We start from the raw sequence: 13,448 nt of genomic DNA, 5'->3' as shown, positions 1-13,448 counted from the left end.
GCTCTTGTATCGAGTACCATACTACCTTTTCCTTCCAGATACTGTATTTTTCAGTTCTAAAATTTCTAGTTGTTTTTTTTTTTTTGTAGTTTCCCTTTCTCTGATGAAAACTTCCATTTTTTGCATTTATTACAAGAATTTGTTCCTTTACCTTATTGAGGATCATTATGATTTCCTTAGAAGTTTGTGATAATTCCAACATCAGCATCATCTTGGGGTTGGCATCTGTTGATTTTCCTTCTCCTTGAGCAGTGTGGGCAGATCTTCCTGGTTTGGGAGGGTGTGTGTGTGTGTGTGTGTGTGTTTTGGTATGTCAAGTAAGTTTGGCTTGTATACTGGAGGTTTTCAGTATTGTAGGATTTCATTAAAATCTTATTAAGAATGTTGATTTATTTAGCAGACATTCATCTTGGTTGGGTTCAGGATGCAGGTTCTGTCTTGCCTTTTTTTGTTGGTTCCAATGACTGTTTACTTTTATAAGCATTTGTTTTGCTGTTTTATATGTGCCCAGCACATGTGCCAATCAGGAACTAGTGTTTCACATAAATTTTAGTTCTCAAAACCTCTTTGCTGGATTTCTTTGGGTCTGTTTTACATGGGCACAATTCCAGAATGAGCCCAAGACTCAAGTTAGTTCTTACACAGAATCAGGAGATCCTCTTCTCAGCTTTCTGTGGGATTCCCATACTTTTTCTAGATCCCATGGCATCCTTTTCTCTGTTCTTCTGGCCAAAAAGTCAGGTTTCTCTCCATTTTTAACCTTTAGAGTTGAAGTGAGGAAAAAATGGGGAATCCTCATCATATTTTTTGGATAGCAGGGGTCTCTTTTCCTTGTTCCTCTGTCTGGAAATTGCTGTTCTTTGGAGCTTTTTAGGTGCTGGCAGTGGTTGCCCTCCAACCCTAAGCAGGGCATGGGAGAAATGGGACGGAGGAAGAAAAGGAGATTGTTTCTGGTGCCCACCACAGTAGCATGGAGGAGTGCTTTTACTGAGTCTTCTGGCTAGACAAAGGGGGTTTGTTTCCTCTAGTGTTTTTGCTTCTAGCACTGGCTGCAGAGTTTGATTCTGTGTTCTCTGAAATCAAAACCTATCATAGAAGAGCACAAAGCACTATGAAATTTACCTCAGTACCTGCACACAGTCCCTCCCACCCCCCATCACTGGTTACTATTCTACTTGTTTCCGGTTGGCTTCTGTTTTTCTTTTCACAGTCTGCAGCTTTTTTTGTAGTCTGGTGCTTCTAGTTGTAATCATTGTGGGGAAAGAGGTTGGCTTACTCCATCTTGGCTCACTGTAACTCCTATATACTGTTTAAAAGTACTTTTTTATCCACTGTATTCCAAGAATTTGGAAGGGATACATAAATTTTTTGTATTGAATTAAAGACCATGTGAATAAGTTTTTGTAGCCTAAATTTAATTCTTGAGGGAGAGCTGATGGTAGTTTTTCTTTGTTACTAACAGTTTTAAACAGTTTCTTTTGTTGCTAACAGTAAGTTAGATTCTAAAGTAAATGTGTTCCTTTTTATAAGTTTAACCAAAACTGCAATATTAATCTTAGACACCTGTCATGGTTGAGAAATAGAATGTTTTGCTTAGTAATATAAAAGACTATTTATGTGAAAATACTTGAGCCCATAGGAGCGAATAGTAAAAAAAGCATGTAAATATTTATATTTGTCATAACAATTTTGTTAGCACTTTTATATACCAAATTCTGGCTTTCTTTTGTTTTCTTTTAGAGGATCTACCCCATCCCACCTGACCTACCAAAAGTTTAGTGTATAGGTTTGATCTTACTAGACAGATGATTATTACTTCAGATTTATAATTAAGAAAATGGGCATCATTTTTCTTGGTAATATCTTACACTTTTTTTTGTTTTTTAAGATTTTCTTTATTTATTTGAGAGAGAGAGCATGCACAATTGGGGTAGGGAAGAGGGAGAAGCAGACTCCTCGTTGAGCAGGAAGCCCAAAGTGGGGCTGGATCCCAGGACTCTGAGATCATGACCTGAGCTGAAGGCAAAACACTTTACTGACTAAGCCACCTAGGTGTCCAGCTTTTTTTTTTAAAGGGTTTGGGATTTGAGATCCTGAGAAAGATGCCAATTTTGCATAACCTTCACCAAATAATATGTACTTTCATTGTACTTAACTATACTCTGCAAACTATTTATTCGAATATTTCCTATCTGCAAAAGCACACTCAGTTCCATGAAGGCAGCGTTGTCTGCCTCTTCTATTAGATCCATGGTGCCTGGCACTAATGAATATATTTGGAATGAGTGATGAATTGTTAGATTATAGGTGATTTACATTTTATGTCATTTTTGTGCTTTTTTGGTGCTTTTTTAATGTTTTCCAATTTTTCTGTACTAAAATATAACAGGAAAAGGTTTTAAGGGCATTTTAAAAAGGGAAACAACTTAATTTTGCTCACTGATTTTTAGGTGTTAGAGCATTTCAGATTTTATGTGCTTTAGTGTTCCCAGTTACATATGGTTTAATTCAAAGATGCATTTGAAACTTTGTTTTGAAGTTTTTATACTCTCACATTATTTAGTGTAAAATCAGGAGCTGTGCCTTCTTTAAAAGTGTGATCTGAGAGTCCTGGCAGAATATCTGTAGCATATCTTTTTGGCTTTTGCTCTTTAAAAAATTCCGTGTGTTCAAGAATACTGCTACTTCAGTAGAAGCAACCCACACTTAATATTAATTCAAACATTTTTTAACAGAGAAATTTACTTTAATATAAAGTCACCATTGGTCACATTATTCTTTTAGAACATGCTTTTTCTTAATGTTGCGTCTAGTGTTGAATCTGCTACTGTTAACTCTGTTACTGTTCTCTGGTCACATTCTGTCAGGTGTATCTGATTTTATGTTACAGTATTTAATACTGTGCGTTGTATCTCAACCCCCCAAAAATAGGAAACACCTTGCTATACAGAAAAGGAGAACTTGTATATTAAAGAGTGACAAATTTTAGATATAGGGAATACTTAGGTTTTGAGTTGTTGAAGTAAAATTTGTAATAAAGTATTTTGGTTTTTGGGAATTAGACTTGGAGAATAATCTCTTTAAAACGACTATCAGTGAAACAATTATCTTATTTACTTTTTATTCCTATATGCAAAATACTGAATTTCTTTTTTTAAGTTATTTAGGAAAAATAGAAATTTAGAAAAATTTTAATTTTGACTTTGAATTACAAAAATAATTTTCAAAAAAATATTTGCAAAAATTAAATCTATACAATCATTTATAGCTTTTTCTATTGTATTAGCTTTATGTTACTTTGCAGCACATTGCCACAAACTTAGCTTATGGTTTAAAGCACCACAGATTTATTTTATAAATTCCACGGGTCACAACCTAAGCACTAGTTGGCTGCCTTTGCAGATGGGCTCACCAGGCGGAAATCAAGGTGTCCGCCATGCTGTGTGCTTATTTGAGACATGGATTTCTCTTCTAAGCTCATTTAGGTTGTTGACTGAATGAATACAGTTCCTTGCTATTACAGGGCTGAGGTCCCTGTTTCGTTTGCTGGCTGTGGTCTGGGGGTTCCTCTCAGTTCCTACAGCCACCTTCGGGTTTTCGTAGTCATATGGCAGTGAGAGAGAGCTAGCTCTTTGGTGTCTCTTCTGATAAGGACACTAATCTTGTTGAGTCAGAACTGCATTCTTACAATCTCATTTATAATTACCTGCATGAAGTCTCTGTTTCCAAATATAGTCACATTAGGGATTGGGGATTTAGTGTATGAATTTTGGAAGGAGTTACTGTGGAGGACCATTGTGGCAAGTAGAGCAAGATTGTGCTGAAATAGAGTTACTGTGTTTTTCAAAGTAACCTATGCATGCATTTTTTTTTAAGTACAAAAGAGATTTTATTGGAAGTTCTTCCTTCTCACATCATGATGGATCCCCGAAAGAGGAAAATGTTTAAGATCTTAACACTTCAGTTCTGATGATATTAATTTCATATATCTAAGCAGTATTTTTGTAACACTATTTCTTGAATTGTCTGTTTTAGATATTTATTGACTTTTTTCAAGAATTGATGAGGCATTAGTTCACTTGTGCTGCCCTTGCTGTCTTTAATACCTTAATTTTGAGGGTTGGGACTCTGGAATTAGATAAGCCAAATTATTTTCCTCTGGCTGTATCTTCTGTGTTTACTGTGGCTTGTGATTTCCTCTTTGTGACATCGTTTACTAATCCTCTTAATCATATTTGGGTTTGTTTTTCTGAAATTTGTGACATCTTGTCTGTTGATTTACTCCCTTCCCTGTTCTGCTTACATTTTGAGTTCTTTTTACCTCTTTAAAATTCTATTCCTTTATTCTTCCAGTAGGAGGAAGAGAAGAAAAATGTCTGTAGTTAGCATGCTATCTTGAATTGAAGGTATCAAGATGGTGTTTGTTCTAGTATCTTTTTTGATTTCTGATTTTTGAGATTTGAGGGATCCTAACTAGTCTGTTTGTTCATTCCTTCCTTTCTTTTTGAATTTATTTATTATTTATTAGAGCACAAGCACAGGGAGAGGAAGAAGGGAGCCCAACATGAGGCTGGATCACAGGATGCTGAGATTATGACCTGAGCTAAAGGCTTAACTGACTGAGCCCCCCCATGTGTCCCTTAACTAGCACTTTAAAGGCAGTAGAGGCCTGTTGTTAGGAAAGAGATTGGGTTGATGACTGTTTTAGTTATTTTAGGTTTATATACTGGGTTATTTCCATTGATCATAGAACCACAAACTTGAAGGCTAACATTAACCTGTAAATGAGCAAGATTTTACCAACATTTGAATGTTCTTTGGGGGAATGTCAGATAATGAGGTTTTCATTGGGCTCTTCCAGAGTAATGATAGAATTCATATAATAACTGTGCTCAAATTGGGAAAGGCATTAACATTTTTGATGGAGAAAGAAATCACAAGTAGGCAGAGAGGCAGGCAGAGAGCGGGGAAGCAGGCTCCCTGCATCTGGATGCGGATGCGGGGGCTCAATCCCAGGACCCTGGGATCTTGACCTGAGCACACCACATTAACATTTTTGAAGTGAATTTGCGTAAAATAAGAGTATGAAGCACAACATTTTGTTAAGTTTTGGGTAATGAGTCACTGTGTGGAAGAGGGCAGATGAGGGAGGTCATGAATATGTTTATCCAAATGCAAAAAAAAAGTGTACATTTCTAGGACTGAGAAATACTGCTCAAATTCAAGATTGACTTGCTTTTCTAAATAAGTTCTGTTGGAACATACCATGCCCATTCATGTGTGAATTGATCCTTGGTCCTTGACTGCTTTCTTGCTGCAGGGGTAGAGCTAAGTAGTGTGAAAGAGACCATGTGGCTTCTAGAGCTTAAAGTACTTGGCTGTGCTGACTGGTCCTTGGCCTAGTCAATAGCAGAATCTTTATCAAAAATGAGTTTTTTGTTGGAATAGTCAGCAGGAACTAAGATATTTCAGTTTAGATTAAAAAAAAAATCCTCAAACCTTGATTAAAGTCACTAGAAAATGATTCATTAGAAGTTGTTTTCAGATGTCAGAAGAATACATTTGTTGTGGTACCTGCAAGTTCCTGAGGGGAGTTGAAACATAAAGGATCCAGGCTATTGTTCAGAGCCTTTGTTTTATATTGATAAGTCTTGAGTAGCCATAGGAAGGGGCAGGTCAAGACTGGGACTTCATTTCAGTCACTGAGGTCAGAGGGACCTGGAGAGTTTGTATAAATAAAGGGTTGTCAGATGAGATTAGATAGCATTAGAACACAGCATTTGAGGGGAAGAAGCTTAGATTTGGGAAGAGGAGTTCAGACCTAGCAGGTTATCAGTAGACCTAGAAAAGTGAAAACTATCTTAAGTGAGGGAATAATTTGATGGAACAAACTGACAGGAATCAGCAGCCATTTAAACTTTAGAAAACGAGGTAGGAGGGAGCCAGGCCCAGGAAATAGATTGGTGGGATCAAAACCTATATATGAGGGGTGCCTGGGTGGCTCAGTCAGGTAAACACCCGACTCTTGACTTTGGCTCAGGTCATGATCTCAGAGTCATGGGATCAAGCTCCATGTCTGACTCCCTGCTCAGTGATTCCAAATTCAGTGGGGAGTCTGCTTGAGATTCTCTCTCCCTTTGCCCCTCCCAGCACACGCTGGCGCACGCTCTGTCTCTCAAATAAGTAATTTTTGAACAACAACAACAAAAAAGCCTTAACATGAGAAAACTTGGTATTTAGAGAGCCCAAATTTAGAGTGCATGCAGCCCTGATCTTGTGACCCAAGTATAGAGATGGGAGCCATTAGGGAAATGAAAATGGAGGTCACAGGATAAATTTTCATTCTTTTCCAACATAAAACCAGATCAAATTTTGAGAATACAGGGAGAATTACATTCCCAATTTTTGGTGAGGAGTTGATATATCTAATTAGAATGAGGGTTGGAAGGAAACTTGACACTTCCTAATGGCAATGTTGTAGCAGAATTGTTACCCGCTGGATAAGACAGGTGTATTACTGTGTATCAGACACTCTGTCCTATCCTATAGATATAAAGATTAAATATTCTCTCTTGACATATGTTAGACTACTTATAGAAGTTTTTAAAGAGCTTCGAATCATGTGATATTTCAGCACTGTTTTCTTTTTCTAAAATCCTGACTGTTACACTGATGTCATACCTGTCTCAACAAATGGTCTTTGAGGGAGGTCCTAGAGGATGGAGTTTGATGTTGAGGGTTGACAACAGGGGAATGTATAAGAACACTTAAATTTGGAGAAAAAGGGGCACCTAGATTAACAGTCTGACTCTGATTTCGGCCGGAGTCATGATTTCAGGTTTGTGGAGGGCCTGCTTGGGATTCTCCCTCTATCTCACAGCCCCCTGCCTCCCTCCCATAGAAGGAGAAAATAGAAGGTGGATGATGATAAGCTGTCTCTGCAGGTGCTGCGTTCACATTAGTTTGTTAAATGTGTAAAGTTATATTCCACCTACTTCAAAGAGAACTTTGTATCAAAATTAGACACTGGTGAAAATATATTTTATATTTGGATACAGTAAAACTAATAGTTAAATATAGCAGAGAAGTAGATGTCAATAGACATTTGAGATTTATGTTCTGACAAGTAAAATAAACTTGAGCAAGCTCACTTAGAAGCCAAGGTACTAGATGGGAGAAACATGTTAAATCATCTTTTCTTGACTAAAAAAGTAAGCCTGTGGAAACTGGCTGAATCATTCTCCTGTTCTGCATTCAAGGAGAATATACTTTGGGAATTATTGCATAAGAGGTTTTTTTTTTTGTTTGTTTGTTTTTGGTTTTTTTTTGTTTTGTTTTGTTTTGTTTTTTTTGTTAAAGATAATTATTTCTTTAACAGATGGGTAAAACACAATGTTTCTAGAGCAAGTCTTTCATCAGTCTTTGTAAGCTGAGGACTTAGTTAAGGCATTCATTGAAGAGTTAGGTGAAATGATCTGTGCCTATTTTCTGATGATCAGATTTAATAAAGAAATGAGATTTTAGAGAATCTAGAGTAATGGTTAGTTAGAAGCATATAAAGTGAGCCTTGGAGGAGTACTTAACTACTTGGAATTTCTCTGAGTACTACTTTAAATTTCTGCAGTATGTGCATTTGAAAAGGCAGGGTGTCTCAGGTAAAAGCTGACTTTTCAGACTGTTGAAAATGTTTAATAAATCTTAATTATATTTCCCTTACCTCATCCCCTACCCCCATCACATACACGCATACAACAAACAAAGCTTTGGTCTGCTAGACTATGAACTAATGCTTGATCGAAACTTCAGGGCTTTACTATACAAAATAAAAGTATATGTAGTCAACTGTGGGAAAAAGATGATATATCTTCATTGCTCTAATAATATAAATTATTATAGAATGGACTTGCAAGTCACTGAGTGAATAAGTGCTTGATGGATCCTTTAATATTATTCATTTAAATGGAGAACGCCTACAGAGTAGGATTTTAATTTTAATAATGGCTCACCCTGTTGAGCAACTTTAGTGTGTTCTAAAAGCTTTATTTTTATGTGATGTTTCTGTGAAATGAGTTTCTTTTCTGCTAATGAGAAACCTAAGGTTCAGAGATTTAGCAGCTTATGATAAGATGATGTAGTTGAACTCATACCCATGTCTTTCTGTGCAGAGCTTGTGCAATGCTTTGTCTTGTGTGTGTTCATTTTAATTTATTCTTAACAAATACTGTTTTCTCCCAGATAATGAAGATATAGTTTGGAGAAAAGGGAAAAAAATCTAAACAAAAAAGACATGGTGTCTATCCTTAGAGCTTAATCTCTTATAGGAGAGGGCAGGAGAAGATTTCAGATGGGCAGTAGCCAGGACCTACTGAGAAATTGACCTTTATTTTATACATACAGCTACTGTAAGCACTATAGAATGTGTTGATGTTATTTTGTACCTGGTAGTAATTGAAGCCACAACTAGATTAAAATTTCAGGTAGTAATTGAAGCCACAAGTGTATTAAAATTTCCTGTGACTTTAGCAGACATAGCTTTTTTTTTTTTTTTTTTCTTTTTCAAAGACTTCATTCATTTATTTGACAGACAGATCACAAGTAGGCAGAGAGGCTGGCAGAGAGAGAGGAGGAAGCAGGCTCCCCGCTGAGCAGAGAGCCCGATGCGGGGCTCAATTCCAGGACCTTGGGATCACGACCCGAGCTGAAGGCAGAGGCTTTAACCCACTGAGCCACCCAGGCGCCCCAGCAGACATAGCTTCTTAAATGATCTGATGGGATCTTGACCTAATGGTTGGCAGTATCAACAGGTGGGCACTTCTTTGGGAACTTAAAGGGAAGCACATTTGTACTTTTTCCACAAATGATTTCAGCTTGAACAGCTCTTGTAGCATTAACATCTTAACTGTATTAAAGGAACTTATATCCTTTGACCTTTGATGATACTGTCACTCTTTGTGACAGTCCATTTAAAGATCAAGTATTAGTTAAATGATCAGACAAGTAAATTTGAAAGTACTATGATGAGTGCTTCAAAGGTGAATGACAGTACAGTGAGAGTATGGAAGAGTAGGTACCGATCTGGCTGGGAGGGTAGGGGAGGTTTCCTCATTAAGTGTTGCTCCAACTGAGATGAATGAGTACACATTAGCTAGTGAGGAGACCCTGGTGAAGAGTATTCCAAGTAGAGGGAACAAGCCCATTTTCAATGCTCTGTGGCAGGAAACTGAAAAAAGATCATTGTTCCTGGAGCAAAGGGCTCAGCAGGGAAGCATAGAATACAAGACTGGAAAGGTGGAGAGGCATTCCCGTATGTGTTTATCCAAAGCATGGGAAGTGAATTGACCTTTTTAAGGGGATATTAGTCACCTGATTAGATTAGTTTTTGAAAAGATAGACGTGCACATCCATTTGGATTGTCCTCTGGGTGAGAGATGAAAGTGTTTGGGGCTATGGTTGTGGTTGTGGTTAAAGGAGAAAGAGGAAAAAATATGGGAAAAAGGAGAAAATATGGATAGAATCAGTAGAATTCATTGATAGGTTATAAGGGGAGCCAGAGCAAAAGCTGTAGAGGACTCCTAAGTTGCTAGTTGACTAACCAACGCATTCTGTTTTAGTTACTTTTAAGTCTGTTCAGGTGTTTTGCAATGTTATAATGGTCAAAGCTTAGTGTCCAGACTTGAAGTTATTATCTTACAGCATTATAGTTAAAATCTTGTCATCTCTGAGTACATGTTTTAATCAGTATTCATTTAAGCTTCATTTGTTCATTGCTTGATTCTCCCCCTTTAATTGTTTTCTCTTTAAGCAGTTTTATTATCCTTTACTTATATGAGAAATTTCAAAACAAAACTATTTTTTGGTGGAGATTACTGTTAGACCTGAATCCTTTGATTTCTAAAAAGTTTTGAGATATAATTCATATACCATGCAATTAACCAGTTTGAAGTGTATATATAATTCAGTGGTGTTTAGTGTGGTTCTTCAACCTTACCACAATCAATTTTAGAATATTTTATCATCCCCCAAAAGAAATGTACTCAGTAGTTATTCATCATTTCTTTCCAATTCCCCCAGTTGTAGGCAGTCCCGAATAGATATGCCTTTTCTGAACATATCATATAAATGGAATCTTAAAATATCTGGTCCTTTTTAAACTCAGAATAATGTTTTCAAGGTTCATCTGTTTTGTAGCGTGTATCAGTACTTCATTCCTTTTTTATGGCTAATATTTTGAATGATTATAACACATTTTGTTTATCCATTCATTTTTTTTTTAAGATGTTATTTATTTATTTGACAGAGATCACAAGTAGGCAGAGAGAGAGAGAGAGGAGGAAGCAGGCTCCCCGCTGAGCAGAGAGCCCGATACGGGGCTCAGTCCCAGGACCCTGGGATCGTGACCTGAGCGGAAGGCAGAGGCTTTAACCCACTGAGCTACCCAGGCGCCTCTTATCCATTCATTTGATGGACATTTGGGTGGTTTCCACTTTCTAAAGGACTTCTATAAATAATGTTACAGTGACCATTTGTGTATGGGTTTTAATGTGAATATGTATTTTCAGTTAATCTAAGTATATAACCGGGAGTGGTTTGCTGGGTCATACTACATATTATTGTGTTTCACTTTTTGAGGAATTGCCAAGCCATTTTCTTAAGCTGCTGTACCATTTTATATTCCCACTAGCAATATATAAGGGTTCCAGTTTCTCCACATCCTTGTTCACACTTGTTATTATCTGTCTTCTTGATTATAAACAACTAAGTGTGAAATTGTAACTCATTGTGGTTTTGATTTGCATTTCTCTGAGGGCTAATGATGTTGAACTTGATTTTTCAAAGAAAGCAGCACTTTGATTTTATTGAGAATATAAAAATGGAAATGTTTGGTAATTTCATGCACTTGCTTAGAGACCATTAGTTTTGCTCTCTTTAAAATTTGTTCTTCTTTTTATCAGTTGTATTCCCTGAATGACTACAAACCACCCATTTCTAAAGCGAAAATGACCCAAATTACTAAGGCAGCCATCAAAGCTATTAAGGTGAGTAATAAATTTTACACTTCTGTTTTCAGAAGAAAATACTATACTAATATTTTAGAAGAAGGATGATTATTACAGGCTATACAGTTAACCATTGAACGTTACAGATTTGGTCTGCATGGGTCCACTTACACATGAGTTTTTTTGGATAAATTCTGTGCATTACTGTGAATATATTTTTTCTTCCTTATGATTTTCTTAACAGCGTATTGTCTCCAGCTTACTTTGTTGTAAGGATGCAGTATTTAATACATATAACATAGAAAATATGTGTTAATTAACTTACCAGTATGGCTTCTAGTCAATAGTGGCTGATTTGGGGGGATTGTCAGAAGTTACATGTAGATTTTCAACTGTGCAGGGAATTGGTTGTTTAAGGGTAAACTGTGTATTCTCTTCCTTTTTGCAGAGTTAATACATATTCATGAGGAAAAACAAAAATGAAAATTAATTATCACCTGTGAACTCTCCCATCTAGAGATAAACATTTAACACTTTTGGTAAATATTCTTCCAAAATGAAGCTATCATTTTTCTTTACCTTAGGCAAGATTTTAGATAGAGCCACGTTGTGGAGACTGTGTTTGTTATTTGTCACACTGACTTTACAGAATCTTGGTATAGATTTCTAAATAAAATTAATAGTTTTTTTCCTTACTGATTCTATTATAGAGTTGAAAATGAGCCATTATGAAAAACAATTGAACCTCATTGTATATAGGACATGTAAGCTGTGGGAAGAGGCCATAGTTCTTTAGCCATTGCTTTGATACAGAGGTTTTGAGCTAATCTATGTTGACTCACTGATCCTTCCGAAAATCGCAGAGAAGGCTTGAACTTTTCTGTAGAGAATACACATGCACAGTTTTGCCTAAAATTTCTTGACTTTAAGGATCTTTTTTGAAGTTCAACCACAGATACCTCTTTCAAAGTGGTCCTTGTCTGCAAAGCTAAGGCTCCCTGCTTTAGTAGGGCTATTAGAATCAAGAATGAATGAGTGCTTATATTTAATTAAATAGGTTTTAACCTGTGGATATTTGGTAATATGTTTCCCTACTGTAAATAAGAGCATCAGCCATAACCAGAAGCACCAATTATTTAAATAAGTAATCCTTAAATAATAACATTATCTATTAGATTTAACAAATTCTTATTTATGGAAAGAATTGCCATTAGAAGAAAATTCCGATAGTTGGTTTTTCAGTGTTCTGGCAGCCAAAGCTTATTTGTCAGACATGTAGTTAATTTCTTACAGCATTATAGTTAAAATTCCTGTATTTATATGCAGAAAATCAAAGAGGTGATAAGTGAAAAGTATGGTGACCAGTAAGCATTCAAGCGAGAGAATTCTTTAAACAAGTGTATTTTCGGGTGTCTGATAGGCTTAGTATAGAATGTTTATTTAGTCATTTGTGCTTTCTTTATTTTATTTTACATTGTGATCTGATTTTTATGATCGTGATTCTGAGAGTGTGCAAACGTGTATTACCATTTTTAGTCTGAAAATAATTGATGCATTTTATATAACTTGAGAATACTTCTAAAAAAATTTTTTTTCATTATAGTTGATACATGGTGTTCTAGATTTAAGTGTACAGTATTAGTGATTCAGCATCTCTATTCGTTATGCTGTGCTCACCGCAAGGGTAGCTGTCATCTGTCACTATACATTGCTATTACAGTATCATTGATTATATTCCCAGTGCTGTACCTTTTGTTCCCATGACTATTCATTTCCTAACTGGAAGCCTGTATCTCCTCCCCTTAACCTGTTTTCCCCATCTCTCCACTGCCCCCTTTCCCTCTGAGCAGAATATTTTCTAATTAAAATGCTCTGTAAAGTATTAGCAGCAACATTACTCCTATTTTTCAGATGTGGAAAGGGTCTAAGAAAATAAGTAATTTGCAGTAGTCAGAATAAATACAGCTAAATTTGAATCCAAGTTGCAGTCAAGAGCCTGAACATTATGATATACTGTACTATTTTGATTTATTGTTACTGCTTTATATTTTTTAATTTTGAAAATTTAGACATGTTGCAAAATATTATAATGACCGGGGTGCCTGGGTGGCTCAGTGGGTTAAGCCTCTGCCTTCTGCTCAGGTCATGATCTCAGGGTCCTGGGATCCAGCCCCGCATCGGTCTCTCTGCTCAGTGGGGAGCCTGCTTCCCTTCCTCTCTCTCTCTGCCTGCCTCTTTGCCTACTTGTGATCTCTCTCTGTCAAATAAATAAATAAAAGATTTATAAATTTGTATATAAATTATTTATTAAGTATTTATATAAATTATTATAAATTTATAAGTAAAAAATTAAGAAATATATATTATAATGACCAACACCTAGTCTTCCCTCAGATTTGCCAGTTAACATTTTGCTACAGTTTGGTTTATTTCTGCACACACACACACACA

General features: G+C 36.2%; 1 protein-coding gene across 6 annotated transcripts in view; it reads left to right on the top strand.

Annotated features, from left to right (window-relative positions):
* SCAF8 (SR-related CTD associated factor 8) overlaps window positions 1–13,448 on the top strand; it is a 152,944-nt gene that overhangs the window by 21,389 nt on the left and 118,107 nt on the right. For all 6 annotated transcript variants that reach the window (XM_044243426.1, XM_044243435.1, XM_044243473.1 and 3 more), the window contains one exon: window positions 10,953–11,036. In XM_044243426.1, coding sequence (XP_044099361.1) covers window positions 10,953–11,036 — 84 coding nt within the window. The remainder of the gene's footprint in view (window positions 1–10,952; window positions 11,037–13,448) is intronic.

Source organism: Neovison vison, chromosome 1, assembly GCF_020171115.1.
Source record: "Neovison vison isolate M4711 chromosome 1, ASM_NN_V1, whole genome shotgun sequence".
NCBI classification, from domain to species: domain Eukaryota; kingdom Metazoa; phylum Chordata; class Mammalia; order Carnivora; family Mustelidae; genus Neogale; species Neogale vison.
Note: the sequence above shows the minus strand (reverse complement) of the source record. Positions and strands in the feature narration are given on the sequence as shown.